The 15734-nt window shown below is 44.4% G+C and overlaps 1 protein-coding gene across 2 annotated transcripts; it reads left to right on the top strand.

Moving 5' to 3' along the window:
• The first annotated feature begins 10983 nt into the window (after positions 1-10983).
• On the top strand, positions 10984-15473 carry LOC124657946. Of its 2 annotated transcripts, none has more exons than XM_047196412.1 (13): positions 10984-11176; positions 11263-11397; positions 11507-11659; positions 11770-11924; positions 12501-12830; positions 12921-13051; positions 13208-13325; positions 13412-13504; positions 13602-13679; positions 13771-13858; positions 14492-14557; positions 14654-14723; positions 15377-15473. In XM_047196412.1, exons 1-12 carry the CDS (start codon positions 11005-11007, stop codon positions 14704-14706), a joined length of 1572 nt encoding a protein of 523 aa, XP_047052368.1. In that variant the 5' UTR covers positions 10984-11004; the 3' UTR covers positions 14707-14723; positions 15377-15473. The 2 variants fall into 2 exon arrangements, with proteins under 2 accessions (XP_047052368.1, XP_047052367.1); XM_047196411.1 differs by having other exon boundaries at positions 15365-15439.
• Positions 15474-15734: the final 261 nt, after the last annotated feature.

The raw sequence follows: 15734 nt of genomic DNA, 5'->3' as shown, positions 1-15734 counted from the left end.
AGAGAGGGAAATATGGTTATATGCACCTTAATAATATTAAGTTTCCCTCTTTATGTTGAGAATCTTGAAGTTACTCGTGTTTTATCCTCTTATGCTTGTCACTTTGTTCTTCATGAATTCATTTGTGTACAAGACTCCTCTTCATAGGAAGCATGTTAGACTTAAATGTGTTTTGGATTTGCTTCTTGATGCTCTCTTTTTGCTCCAAATACTATTTCCTGCGAGTGCAACATTAAAACTGCTGAGCCCATCTTAATGGCTATAAAGAAAGAACTTCTTGGGAGATAACCCATGTGTTATTTTGCTACAGTACTTTGTTTTATATTTGTGTCTTGGAAGTTGTTACTACTGTAGCAACCTCTCCTTATCTTAGTTTTGTGTTTTGTTGTGCCAAGTAAAGTCTTTGATAGTAAAGTGAATACTAGATTTGGATTACTGCGCGAGCTACTGCATTTGTTTGCTTGTCACGAATTTTGACCTGCCTCCTCGTAGGTAGCTCAGAAAATTAAGCCAATTTACGTGCGTGATCCTCAGATATGTACTCAACTTTTATTCAATTTGGGCATTTTCATTTGAGCAAGTCTCGGTGCCTCAATAAAATCCATCTTTACGGACTCGTTCTGTTTTGACAGATTCTGCCTTTTATTTCGCATTGCCTCTTTTGCTATGTTGGATGAATTTCTTTGTTCCATTAATGTCCAAGTAGCTTTATGAAATGTCCGAAGTGTTAAGAATGATTGTGTCACCTCTGAACATGTTAATTTTTATTGTGCACTAACCCTCTAATGAGTTGTTTCGAGTTTGGTGTGGAGGAAGTTTTCAAGGGTCAAGAGAGGAGGATGATATACTATGATCAAGAAGAGTGAAAGCTCTAAGCTTGGGGATGCCCCGGTGGTTCACCCCGCATATTTCAAGAAGACTCAAGCATATAAGCTTGGGGATGCCCAAGGCATCCCCTTCTTCATCGACAAATTATCGAGTTCCTTCTCTTGAAACTATATTTTTATTCGGCCACATCTTATGTGCTTTGCTTGGAGCGTCGGTTTGTTTTTGTTTTTGTTTTGTTTGAATAAAATGGATCCTAGCATTCACTCGTATGGGAGAGAGACACGCTCCGTTGTAGCATATGGACAAGTATGTCCTTAGGCTTTACTCATAGTATTCATGGCGAAGTTTCTTCTTCGTTAAATTGTTGTATGGTTGGAATTGGAAAATGCTACATGTAGTAATTCTAAAATGTCTTGGATAATTTGATACTTGGCAATTGTTGTGCTCATGTTTAAGCTCTTGCATCATATACTTTGCACCCATTAATGAAGAAACACATAGAGCTTGCTAATTTGGTTTGCATATTTGGTTTCTCTAAAGTCTAGATAATTTCTAGTATTGAGTTTTGAACAACAAGGAAGACGGTGTAGAGTCTTATAATGTTTACAATATGTCTTTTATGTGAGTTTTGCTGCACCGTTCATCCTTGTGTTTGTTTCAAATAACCTTGCTAGCCTAAACCTTGTATCGAGAGGGAATACTTCTCATGCATCCAAAATCCTTGAGCCAACCACTATGCCATTTGTGTCCACCATACCTACCTACTACATGGTATTTCTCCGCCATTCCAAAGTAAATTGCTTGAGTGCTACCTTTAAAATTCCATCATTCACCTTTGCAATATATAGCTCATGGGACAAATAGCTTAAAAACTATTGTGGTATTGAATATGTACTTATGCACTTTAACTCTTATTAAGTTGCTTGTTGTGCGATAACCATGTTTCTGGGGACGCCATCAACTACTCTTTGTTGAATATCATGTGAGTTGCTATGCATGTTCGTCTTGTCTGAAGTAAGAGCGATCTACCACCTTATGGTTGGAGCATGCATATTGTTAGAGAAGAACATTGGGCCGCTAACTAAAGCCATGATTCATGGTGGAAGTTTCAGTTTTGGACATATATCCTCAATCTCATATGAGAATAATAATTGTTGCCACATGCTTATGCATTAAAGAGGAGTCCATTATCTGTTGTCCATGTTGTCCCGGTATGGATGTCTAAGTTGAGAATAATCAAAAGCGATAAATCCAAAATGCGAGCTTTCTCCTTAGACCTTTGTACATGCGGCATGGAGGTACCCCATTGTGACACTTGGTTAAAACATGTGTATTGCGATGATCCGGTAGTCCAAGCTAATTAGGACAAGGTGCGGGCACTATTAGTATACTATGCACGAGGCTTGCAACTTGTAAGATATAATTTACATAACTCATATGCTTTATTACTACCGTTGACAAAATTGTTTCATGTTTTCAAAATAAAAGCTTTAGCACAAATATAGCAATCGATGCTTTCCTCTTTGAAGGACCTTTCTTTTATTTTTATGTTGAGTCAGTTCACCTATTTCTCTCCATCTCAAGAAGCAAACACTTGTGTGAACTGTGCATTGATTCTTACATACTTGCATATTGCACTTGTTATATTACTTTACATTGACAATTATCCATGAGATATACATGTTACAAGTTGAAAGCAACCGCTGAAACTTAATCTTCTTTTGTGTTGTTTCAATACCTTTACTTTGATTTATTGCTTTATGAGTTAACTCTTATGCAAGACTTATTTATGCTTGTCTTGAAGTACTATTCATGAAAAGTCTTTGCTTTATGATTCAGTTGTTTACTCATGTCATTACCATTGTATTGATCGCTGCATTCATTACATATGCTTACAATAGTATGATCAAGGTTATGATGGCATGTCACTCCGAAATTATCTTTGTTATCGTTTATCCGCTCGGGACGAGCAGGAACTAAGCTTGGGGATGCCGATACGTCTCCAACGTATCTATAATTTCGATGTTCCATGCTTGTTTTATGACAATACCGACATGTTTTGTTCACACTTTATGTCATTATTATGCGTTTTCCGAACTAACCTATTGACGAGATGCCGAAAGGCCAGCTTGTTGTTTTCTCGCTGTTTTTGGTTCCGTAAAGGTCTGTTCGGGCAATATTCTCGGAATTGGACGTAATCAACGCCAAACCTCCTATTTTTCCCGGAAGGCTCCAGAACACCGAAGGAGAGTCGGAGGAGAGCCAGGGGGCCCCACACCATAGGGCCGCGCGGGCCAGACCCTGGCCGCGCCGGCCTAGGGTGAGGCCACCCCTGTCAGCCCTCCTGCGCCGCCTCTTCGCCTATAAAACCCCTTTCGACCTAAAAACGCAGTACCTCTTGACGAAACTCCAGAAAGACTCCAGGGGCGCCGCCACATCCCGAAACTCCAATTCGGGGGACAGAAGTCTCTGTTCCGGCACCCTGCCGGGACGGGGAATTGCCCCGGAGCCATCTCCACCGCCGTCTTCACCGCCATCTTCACCGCCATCGCTCGCCTCCATGATGAGGAGGGAGTAATCCACCCCCGAGGCTGAGGGCTCCGCTATAGCTATGTGGTTCATCTCTCTCCCATGTACCTCAATACAATAATCTCATGAGCTGCTTTACATGATTGAGATTCATATGAGTTTTGTATCACTACTATTCTATGTGCTACTCTAGTGATGTTATTAAAGTAGTTTTATTCCTCCTGCACGGTGTAATGGTGACGAGTGTGTGCATCCGTGTTAGTACTTGGCGTAGGCTATGATTATGATCTCTTGTAGATTATGAAGTTAACTATTGCTATGATGGTATTGATGTGATCTATTCCTCCTACATAGTGTGATGGTGACGAGTGTGCATGCTATGTTAGTTCTTGGTGTAATTGTGTTGATCTATCTTACACTCTAAGGTTATTTAAATATGAACATTGAATATTGTGGAGCTTGTTAACTCCGGCATTGAGGGTTCGTGTAATCCTACACGGTTAGCGGTGTTCATCATCCAACAAAAGAGTGTAGAGTAGTCCTATTATGTGATCATTGTTGAGAGTGTCCACTAGTGAAAGCAGGATCCCCGGGCCTTGCTTCCAAGCATCGAATCTCCGTTTGTTTATTGTTTCTTGCGTTACTACTGCTGCGTTACTACTCGCTTGTTTACTCGTCCCGGGCAAAGCACTTTTCTGGTGCCGTTGCTACTGCTTATTCATACCACCTGAATTTCACCATCTCTTCGCCGAACTAGTGCACCTCTTAGGTGTGTTGGGGACACAAGAGACTTCTTGCTTTGTGGTTGCAGGGTTGCATGAGAGGGATATCTTTGACCTCTTCCTCCATGAGTTCGATAAACCTTGGGTGATCCACTTAAGGGAAACTTGCTGCTGTTCTACAAACCTCTGCTCTTGGAGGCCCAACACTGTCTACAAGAATAGAAGCACCCGTAGACATCACTGTCCACCACCTCTACCATAGTGTTGTCCACCACCTCTTCCATACTGCTGTCCATATGGCTGTCCACTACCTCTGCCATCACCTCTTCCTCTATAGCTTCCTCTGCCATGTGTGTATCCTCCTCTCCCCCTACTGGATGTAGCAAAGGAGGTACACTGATGCTTCAAGTGTCCCTTCGCCCACAAGTATAGCGAGTCTCTCATCTCTTGTCTCTCGGTAGTGTAGAAGGTCGGATGAGGGACAGAATCGCTTCCCTTTGTCATATTCGGACGCACTTCCTCTCCGGACATAGCTGCAATGGCTTCTTTGAGAGAAGGGGTAGTGGTTTGATGCGAGTAAAGCAGCCCTTCTCCCATCAAAATCTTGATTAAGACCCTTCAAGAACTTCATGACTCGCCGACGTTCAATCCGGCTTGCAGCGAAGCACTCACACATTCCCCATGGGCAAGTTCCGAGAGGATCAACATGATCTAAATCTCCCCAAAGATGCTCGCAACTCAGCCACATATGCCATCACAGTTTTGTTTCCTTGTTGCAAGTCATGTACTTTATCCTCAATCTCAGCAATCAACATAATGTTCCCCTTTCCGAATAAAGATTTGATAGGGTGTCCCATACTTCGAAGCTTTTGTGAGTGCCTCTACAGAAGCAGCAATGTTTGGAACCAAAGAGTTAAGCAACCATGCCACAATCAGAGAATTTATGGCATTCCATTGTTTCCATTCCGGACTGGTCTTGTCTGCTGGTTCTGCAGCTTCACCACTCACACGTTCATCCAGCCCTTTCGAGTTCAAAATCAACAGCGCCCTCCTTGACCACCGGAGATAGTTGGCCACTCCTTCCAACTTGATTTCGTTCGCCGGCAGCTCAAGTTTCGACCGATGTTGGTATGGGGAACGATTGCTCCCCCTCCAGCGAGATCCTCCTCCATCTCCTTTGGTAGTGATAAGTTCTGCCAGCTTCTCCAGAGCCTTGGCCAAATCCCTGTTGTCCCCCATGCTTGACACCAAACTAACCTCTCAGAACCACCAAAGGACTTACCCGCATGATGCCTCTTCGTCTCCTTACTTGTCACTACCTTCCCCTCCTTGCCGCCGCAGCGGCCTGCTCCCTTCCTCTTCCTCTTCCTCCTAGCTGCCACAGCAGACTAGGCTTCCAGATCGGCAGTCCTTCCCGTCGTTGCCCTCACTGCCCCTTGCTCTGATACCATGTGGACAGAGGTGAGGGCCTAACCTGAGGTAGAAGGAGGCTGCAGGGAGGAACTCTCTCTTCTTAGGGTTACAGAGATGGAAGCACCTTATATAGGTCAGGACTGGGCTGGGCCAAATGGGCCACAACAGAGAACAAGAAGACAGCCCAACAGATACACCGACAGTTGTCCTACACTTTATCATGCATATGTTGAGTTGATGGTTCTGCTGTAGTAGATGCTGCTGCAGCTGCCTTCTTTTGCTCACAAGTTTTCTTATTGTGCTCGTATTCTTTGCAACGAGAACATTTTATCCTTGTACCAGCCCTTGCCATCTTTGAAGCTTTTGAAATTTTTGGTTTTTCATGTGGTTCCCTTCTCCTCTCTCCACTAGGCCTACCAGGCATTACACCATACATTGGTGGAAGTGGCCTTGGCCTGTCAGAGATTGGCCAGCTAGGCATGCCCTCAATTGGCTCCAAGCAATGGTCATATATATTTTTTAAGCACTCTACGGTATAGCACTTGGCAATGTATGTGTCAACACTTTGACCACTATAGAATATGCATGACAGAGCATGAGGGCATGGCAGCCCAGAAAGTTGCCAGTACCTACAACTGCAAGTCTTTTCTATAAGATTAACAGTGTATCCATGACCAAAGTATTTTACCTCATACCCATCTTTTCCATTCCACATGGCAGGACAATTACCGGACTGTAGGATACAAGTCTTAATTTTCTTGGAAATGTTTGGACAAATATTCTGATGCCATCTACCACACTTTGATCTTTGTTGTTGGATCCTTACCATCACCTTCTATCTAATCACTTCAAGCATGCTTATGATTGGCAGATATCTAGCGCCAACTATCCAGTTGTTAAAAGATTCACAAATATTGTTATCCACTGAATCACAGTTTGATCCTAGCTTGAACCAAGCTCTACACCAATGCATTGGATCAGTCTTCATGATTGCCTTAGCACCATCAACTGTCTTTTGAGCTAGCTTTGCTTTGTGGTAGTTGAACAACACCCTACATGGTGCTTTCGCAATTCTCCAGAAATTCTTCGGCCACTCCTTTTCCCTGTAAGTCTTCCTCCAATTAGCATAAATGTGTCTTGCACAATTTCTGTGCTCGGCTCTTGGGGCCCAATTTTTTACTGCATTGATTATGCCCTTCTGTTGATCTGATATAAAAACCAAACTTTCACCGTCTCCAATTGCAATATCCCGGAATAAGAGAGAGCAGAACCAGTCCCAAGTATCATTGTTTTCCTTCTCGACGACATCCCAAGTCAATGGATACATCTGGTTGTTGCTGTCCCTTCCTAGTGCACAAAGAAGCTCACCACGGTTTCCACCCTTGAAGAAGCACCCATCCAGTCCTACAACTTTCCTACAACCAGCCATGAAACCCCTTTTGCAAGCAGCGAAACAGATATAAAATCTCTGAAAGACTGGCTTGTCTTGATTAGGATCAAGCTTCACAATCACTCGTACTTCCTGGATTACTCCTTAGTAGCTCCGCTCGGTAGTCAAATACCCTGGAATATTCACCATTGATTGCATCAACAAGCTTATCAATCACAATCTTCTTAGCTCTCTTCCATTTAGATATATGCACATCTGCTAGCATCTCCTCTTGAACAGTCTGCTGTAGGCTCTCCATCTTCCAGGTGGGATTGGCTCTTAACATTTTTTCATACTTCTCCGCTATCCTTCTAGCTGTAACCATCTTGTTGTCTCTCCTCGGAGGGCACCAATGTTCGTTGTTGAAGGTGCTAATTTGCCAGCTGCTAGTCCTTGTGTTTCTAGACAACAACATAACCCAAGGACAGTTGGTCCAAGTGCATTTAACTCTCACCCTACCCAGATCATTCTTTACAAACTTGAAAGCCCTCTTCTCGGCTAAACCATGTTTGATTATTGCCCTCCTAAATTGCTTCCTTCCCCTAAACCTCATCCCAAGAGCAAAAGAATGCACATCCACTTTGCTGTTATACCGAGGAAGGTCTTCATTGTTTCTTACCAATTCTCCATCACTTTGCTCATCATAAGAAGCTTCATCCTCACTACTGTCATAGTATGGAGTGTCATTGCTCTCATCTGATAAATCTTCATCATCTGATTTTGAGGGAGGAAGCACCGAATGTCCCTCAAAAATAAAATCATCCAGGTCAACTGCCTTGCATGTCTCCTTGTTGGAAGGTGAGTTTTAAGGTGCCCAATCAGCTCCAAATATGGCATTTTGTCACGCTTAATGAACGACGACGCCACAGTACCACCAACATAGGTCAGACTCCTTGTTGCACTTAAAAATTCCCCATTGTAATGATATTTGACATGAAGGAACTCAGAGTTATCCATGCCAATACCTATTTCAGTGATAAGATAAATGAAAAATTAGTCACTAATTAAAAACCTTGTGAAAGGCTAAACCAAAATTGTAGCAAAACCACACTATTGATCTGCATAGATGTCAGTCGCCACTACATGAGAATCAAACACTCAATTAACTTTGAGCTAATTAACAACTTATACACGTCTTTTTTAAACATAAGGCTCGAAATGAGCCCGGTTTGAATTAATGAAGCCAACAACTGGCTAGGAGTTACACCAGAAGTTACAACACACACGCGCCAAACGCACAAAGAAACCCACACAGAAGACCACACAGAAAATGTCGAGCCAAAGCGCCAGCTTGAACCATGAAGAGGGAGCCTTGTCTTCTGCGGCACCGGAGCAAATACGAGCATGTCCACACCAACACAACCTCCACCGCACCAGGACTGCAACCCACGGGGAACTCAACGATGGGCCGGCCGCCTAGTAGAGCTTGAGGAACCAAAGGAGGGGGGGTCTTGCGGTGACGCCTCCAAGAAGGTGAATGGCGCAAGAATGCGTCATCGTCGTCGGTAGATATAAGGTCCTGCAAAGTTTTCACCCAGACCCGAGAGCCACCACCCCTGGAGCTCGGGCTAGGTCCAGACCCAGAACACAGCATCATCCCCTGGCTTTGGGATACGCACACCGGCAAGAGCTACGACCAGACGCCGTCCTAGCAAAGCCCCCCAAGGCGCTAGGAAGGACATCAGCTACCGCAACAGACCGTGTAGAAGTAGCCAGGCCGATGCTGCGAGAGGAGATGCGACACCAACGCGAGATCACAGGGTGAACCACAAGACACTACTAAAGAAGCTTGCACAAAGAGAGGACCCTAAGAGGGCAGATTGGGGCGGAGGGACAGAGTCCATCACTACAAACATGAGCGACATCATCGGGACGCCTTCAACAAGGGAGCGACACCCACAGGTGCCATCGTCACCGGCACAGGTCAACACCATGTGCAGCTTTCGCTGAGGTCCAAACCAGATCGAAATTTCGGTCGCCATCGCGAGGGCGTAGAGTAGACATCGCAGTAATCACTGCCGCGCCCCCAACCACAGCCACACTATGAACTAGCCCCGACTAGGTTCATCCGCAAGGTGAAAGCACATGCTGGCTGGCAATGCCCGGCCAGACCCAGATCTAGATGTCAACGACACTAGAACGGTGACAACCAGCGACCTCACCATCTCCAGGCCGCCAGCACTCCGCCGCGGAGGGAAACCAGACTACCGCCGCGGGGAGCAGCAGCAGTATTGGGCACGCTGCCAACCCGGCAAGCATGCGCCGACCCAGGGACCCATCCCAGATAGCCAGCAAGGACCTCGCCCCCAAGCGACATCCAACCGCCGGAGAACCCCGAGAAGGAAGGACTCCGACGGCAGCGAACCAGGTCGCCGGGTTTCGGCCCGCAAGGAGCAGACCCACACGGCAGAGGAGGAGTCAATCCAAGGAGCATCCACGGCCAACCAGGCGGCGCCGCGCAGGCAAACCACCACGCTGCAGACCCGGCCCAACCAGGCCCAGATCTGGGCCCACAAGCCCAAATCCGGTCGAAACCCTAGAGTTGAACCCACAGCTACCGGCGGCCAGATCCGCGCACGCGGCGCCACCGCCGCCAGCCCCAGCTGCCGGGCACAGCAGGAGCAGCGCCGGCCAAGCCGAAGCCACCACGCCGCCCAGCCGTGGGACCCAGGCCCGCCCCGACGGGCCCGCCGAACGCGCAGGGGAGGGCGACCAGAGGAGCAGCGACGCCACGTCCGCCTGGTCGGCCGCCCGCCGCGGCTCGAGGTGATGCGGCCATCGCCGCCACCGAAGCTCCTCACCGCCGCTAGGTCGAGATCCGCCCCGTCGAGCCTCCTAACGCTCGGAGAAGGGGAGAAGCCGCCGCCACCGGCACCGCGCGGGCTTTGCCCGGCGGCACTCGCCGGCGGCGGCGGGGGGGGGGGGGGGGGGGTGGAGGACCGGCGCGGGGGAGGGTGGGCGCCCCGGTCGCCTCGGGGAGGGCGACGGGAGCAGGGGCGTCTCCGGGTCACTTATACACGTCTAGATCCATTCAATGAAAAACAATATCTTATTTCAACAGAAAATCAAGGGACATATTAAGAGAACCTAGGTGCAGTTCTAATCATACACGTACAGAATTTTTTCACGTAGATGGAATAAAAATACCATATCTAATTCCAGTGCAAACAAATTCAAAAGAAATCAAGGTGAGATGGAAAGAACGTACGTCTCGTCTAATCATATAGATCGTACAAAAGTTCGCATGTAGACGAAACTTCAGTTCACCCAGTATCGGACACCTTGCAATCTCTTTTTCTTTCTCTACAGGTGGAATGGAGCGGCTCTGTCAGGTTTCACCTCTAGAGCGATGGCGGCGTTTCAGCGTTGCAAGGGGCGACGGCGGCGTGTGGCTTGCGGCGCTGCAGAGGGCGACGTGGACGTGGAAAAGAGACGAGATCAGACTCCGCGAGAATCACGAGAGCGATTGAGGGAGGTTTCCTTCTTTTTCGCTTGCACGTTCGGTTCAACCATCTAACACTGATCCGGTTCACTTTGGTCCGGTTAGATCAGGCAATATGCGGTTTTTGATAACCCGGCGCGCACATCGGCATTAAATCCTTGAAACCGTATTAGTGATCGATTTAGGAAGTTTAGAGTCTACTTTGAACCAAAAGAAAATTCTGGGACCGCGAACATGAACTTTTCGTGAAGTTGAAGGATGAAAAGTGGACTTTCTTCTTTTAAGAACCGCAAAAAGAAGAGCAAGTAGCAAAACATATGGAGCTCACTTTTTGCTGGACATAAATAGATGGGCTTCGAAAGTGGTTCGGTCCAACGAGCGATACAGCGATTTTGCATCGCAAGCCAGGCCCAGGTCCAGTCCGTGAAGGAAACGGCCGTGGCGGTTCCGTATACCCGGACCCGCAGTACATATATAGAAGAGTCGGGCCTTGCTATTGCTACCAACACACACGAGACACGATCACACGCCTCGTCTTCCCTCAAAAAAAAAAAAGATCACACGCCTCGTCTCGTCGTCGGCTCGTTGCCCTCCCCCGGTACTACGGTGCAGACGCGGGGCCTCACTCACGAGCTGAGAAGATGGGCAAGGGCAAGAGACATCGCGGGAAGAGAGGCTCCTCGTCCGAAGAGGAAGAGAATTCCCAAGTCTCCTCGCCAGATTCGGAGACGTCATCTGGGACCGGGACGGAGAGGGAGGCAAAGAAGAAGAGAATTTCGCCGGGGGAGGAGATGGAGGTCGCCCAAGTTGGAGGTAATTTTTGCCCCCAATCTGTGTTCCTGATAGATTGTTTTGTTGCATAATTGGTGTTTAATCGTCACATGGCTTGACCAAGGCAGTTGAGGAGGATGAGTTTACACCGAAATCTCCAATCAGCATGCCCTACATCCCTGACGAGCTAAATGATCCGACTGCATATCCAGCGACACTAGCAGCCTACAACGAGGCCCATGTCAAATACAAAGCGAAACTAAGTAAAACCCCTACCTCTACCTCTACCCCAATCCCTTTACCATTCTCAGGATTGCAACCTCCCATTGTGCATGCTTAGTTAATTAGTTATTACTTGTGCATTCTCTCTAGATCGTCGGTACCGGCTATTCAGTATGCCACCTCAGCACAACTTGGCATCTTCATTCATGTCTAGTCATCGGCATCTTCTTCCAATCCGTGAATCTGCGCAAAAGGCGGTGCTTCATGCTGCCAAATCTATCATCAGGCTCTCCTCTTCTGTCGGTGCGTATGTTGTAGCAGCCAGCACCTTGCTTGTGCTGATTAATATTTGTAGGCACGGAGCTAGCTAGCGGCTAACCAATTGCTGTGATTTTCTGATCAATGTTTTGCAGACGGCAAACCGCTGGCCAACTGTTGTGGTTTGTGGATTAAATGGGACGAGGAGAGCAAAACAGGCATTGTTTTGACGACCGCACATTTGATTCGCTCAAACCATCCCACAGAAAACCTCTGGGAAGGTAGAGACGAGTACGATATTAAATCTAAAGTGAGTTTCTTTCCTAACATCCTTCATTTATTCACTAGTGTTGTTTGTTCTAGTATCTTATATTAACTAATAGCACTGCTACTTTAATAAACTGATTAATATATCAACCGTGGTACTGATTCAGCGTAAATTATTTTTTTGGATTGTTGAAATATATTCATGTTTAAGTAGCACATAATTAACAGCCTTATATGATGAAGCTTATTTCTTCGAAGTTCTAACCCAACTTATGTTTGCATTATAATTTGTGAACGTGCTTGATAATTTTCTACATGGTGCTTTTACACCGAGGTACACCTCATTAGTTGTAGTCAATGTATAGAAGTGAAAGCCCCAATATTTTTGTGTATTTGCTGTGAGTTGATTCCCTCCAACTGCTTGTTGTTATGCTTATGACATCTGAAACTATTTTTTTCCTGTATTGTTATTTACTCGACTTTACCTGCTTGCTGCATCTTGCATGTGAACGGGAATTGGGACGTGTGTGTTAGCTACTAAGTATCTGTTATGTCTTGGTTGCTAAACTCAAATGGTAGTGTATGTAGTGTCATAATATTTTTGCAACTGCCATTTCAGGTCATTGTTCACTTGCTGGATGGCAAAACTGCAGATGGCCATTACCTCTACCACCAGGAGCACTATGATCTTGCCTTTTTTAAGGTTAGAGTCGATGAAGAGGTTGAGGTGCCCCATTTCAGTGCAAGCATGCATTGTGGTCAAGACGTTTTCAGGCTTGGAAGAGATGACCATATGAATTTAAGGATAACCCACGGTAGGGTGGAATATCTGAATCCAGGAAGTTATGAGAGGCATCACTACATGCACTTCTTCCATCAGAAAAATGATTTTCTTTCCCATCAAAGAAACGATGATCGCCTTCCCGATAAAAGAAATGATGATTATCTGGTATTGCTACTTAATTCTAACTTTATGGTTTTGCAATTCAATGCTGCTATTTTGTTGTTGTGAGTTGTATTTATTGTTATATAATTGTAGTGTGATGACGATGGAGGATCTATCATTGATTTGGATGGGAAGGTCGCTGGACTCGTTAACACGCACCTTGAAAAGTCTTTTGTACCTTCTTCTATTTTGAGTAAATGTGTGGATTTGTGGTGCAAGTTTCGGTAGGACTTTCCCCATAGTGCTGCTTGTTATTTGAGATGATAAACAAAATTGACTTTATTAATGTTGTTCCCCTGTACATTTCCATCTTGATCAAGTATTGTTCTGTATACCATCTTTATATGTGGTGTTGATGTGTTTGACTATGTTTGGTAAAGGTGCATCCCTCGGCTCCATCTACGAATGAATTTTATTTCAATCAAGCTTCTAGATCCAATACACATTGAGAAGATGTGGCGCATGTATAAGATTGAGGATGGCCTTATTGTTCAAGAGGTATGTAGTTGTTCCCTGTTATTTATTATTGCTAAAACTGTTCGTGATATTGATAATATGGAGTACTCATGGTAATTGGACATTAGGTGGCATCAGAATCGCATGCCGAGAAACTTGGAATCTGCCTGGGTGATATTATTGAACGTTTTAATGGAAAACTAATATCTACTACAGTTGAGGTAAGTGCGTAGTGTATATAAATGAGTTTAAAATAAGATTTAATGAACTTATATATGTATATTACACTTTTTGCTCTTGACTTTTGTATTTTTTCAGTTGGAAAAAATGTTGTTGGGCAGATGCAGGGACCATTTAGATCAAGGAGGTCACTTGAATGAGAACATAAATATTTCAGTAAGTTACTATTAAGTTTAACTTTTTAAACTATGATTTGCTTGATTAATGGTGATCATAGCACTAACGAATAATATTGTTGACTATACAGATTCAAGTATTTCACACGGAGGAACGACTCCGAAGAAATATAAATTTGAGTGTAGATGTATCAGATGGTGGAGAGGTCGTTAACAGAAGTAAACATCTCCCCTTTTAACATAGCATAGTCAATTCTGATTGCAAATTTATCACATTTGCCACTTATGTAGATTTAATATCTCTAGAACTAGCTAAACTCAACTCCTCGCTTTGTGTGGGTTCCACTCTCTATTTGGACTGTTCTAAATCAAACTTGTAGGTTATACCTATTATGCAATAGACTCGTCGATTATATACATGCAGGCCGTACTTTAGAAATTGAGGGGCCAATGTGAAATCTTAAACTATGCCTCACATAGAGGAAAATGTAATTACAGACAACACATTATTTCTTTATCACTAGCTAAATATTATGTTTTGCAATTGGTCCTACACAATCATATTAATAAATATCTCACTACGTCGGCTTGCTCATCTGAGTTTTGCTGGGCTGCTGTCTCCACTTCCCGTGCTCAGCTGGCAGCCACCCTAGTTCTTACTGTTTATTGTGACAATTGTACTTTATTTTATTAGATGGGGCTGGTGTTTCACTTTGTACTTTTCATATGTGCTCGTAAGTAAAGTAATAGCATTCGTCTAGGGCTGTGTGCATCGATTGATGCAGAGGCCGGAGCCATGCTCCCATATCTAAAAAAAAATAGCATTCGTCTTAATAGTTTTTATCTGTGTAGGGACTTACCCCATAACTGCTATAGAAGGGACGTCTGCTTCAGGGCAATCTAGCCAAAATGTGGCAGGTAAGTTAAGTAAACGTAGACGCGCAGGCATCTTCTAATATATTAGCAAAAGGTAGTTCAAACATTAAGATTCAAATTGTTGCCTTGGCCATACAGATGATCCTTGTCTACCAAGACGAGAACGTACTTGGGCCAGTTATTATACTTAAATGCATGTACTGAAAAGGTACGCCTGTACAAAACTGAATGTTTGCCCCTTCCATCAGTGTAGTCAGATTTATTTCTCTTAAGCTGCAAAAAAGAAGAAGATGTATTTATCTTAATATCACTGATGCTAGTAATGTCTCATGTAAGAATTTTTTAAGGGAATAATATAAGTCCAAACACATCTCACCATAAGCACAGATGTGCCAGCAGCAAAAAATGTGCACATTGACATAACCTTAATGTCATATCATATGAAGTAACATGAGAGAAAAACATAATAGGCACATAAACATGCGTGAATCATTTTAAATTTGTACCATCTGAACTGAAACTCACAAGCATGAAAACGGAACGGAACATACCACATTGTTTTAGCATTGTCGAGCAGTCATGCATGAGTGATATATTAACATGCATTCCACCACTTCAGCAAGAAAAATAAAAATCACAAAACATTATGTAGTATCCCCCCTGGCCCTGAGGGTAGGCCTCTGTCGAACAACTAGTAAACTTAGATGGTGATCTTCCTACATTGTTAAAATTTGATCCACTAGTAAGAACAAAAGTGTTATCTGACGCCCTTTTATTCAAATGCTGTTATCTAGTACTATATCAGAATGAATAGCACGTACAACTGTCTGAAGTCTGAACTCTGAACAGTACTTCATACAGGCCCAGCCCACTCCAGCAAAATCAGCTTCGGTACTGGAGGCAATAAACCAGGAAGAAAAGTGTGGTTTGAAATTAAGCTATGATTGTGGTTTGAAAAATTGCTGTGTGATGTGGCTTCCAAAAAGGTGGGAAAGTCATCCCGAAAATTTGTACTCCTACTCCAATAAATGGATCGGATTTATATAGATTTGCATATATTTACACACTAAAATTGATGCATCTAGATATATGTGAATCTAGATAAATCTGTGCCACTTATTTTTTAGCAGAAGGAGCAGTAATCTTGCTAATTAAACTGACTAATTGTACGCTACGAGTCGCTGGTTGCTATTTTCCGAGTTCGGAGCACCAACGCTCT

This window comes from Lolium rigidum, chromosome 5 (assembly GCF_022539505.1).
Source record: "Lolium rigidum isolate FL_2022 chromosome 5, APGP_CSIRO_Lrig_0.1, whole genome shotgun sequence".
Lineage (NCBI taxonomy): Eukaryota > Viridiplantae > Streptophyta > Magnoliopsida > Poales > Poaceae > Lolium > Lolium rigidum.
Note: the sequence above shows the minus strand (reverse complement) of the source record. Positions and strands in the feature narration are given on the sequence as shown.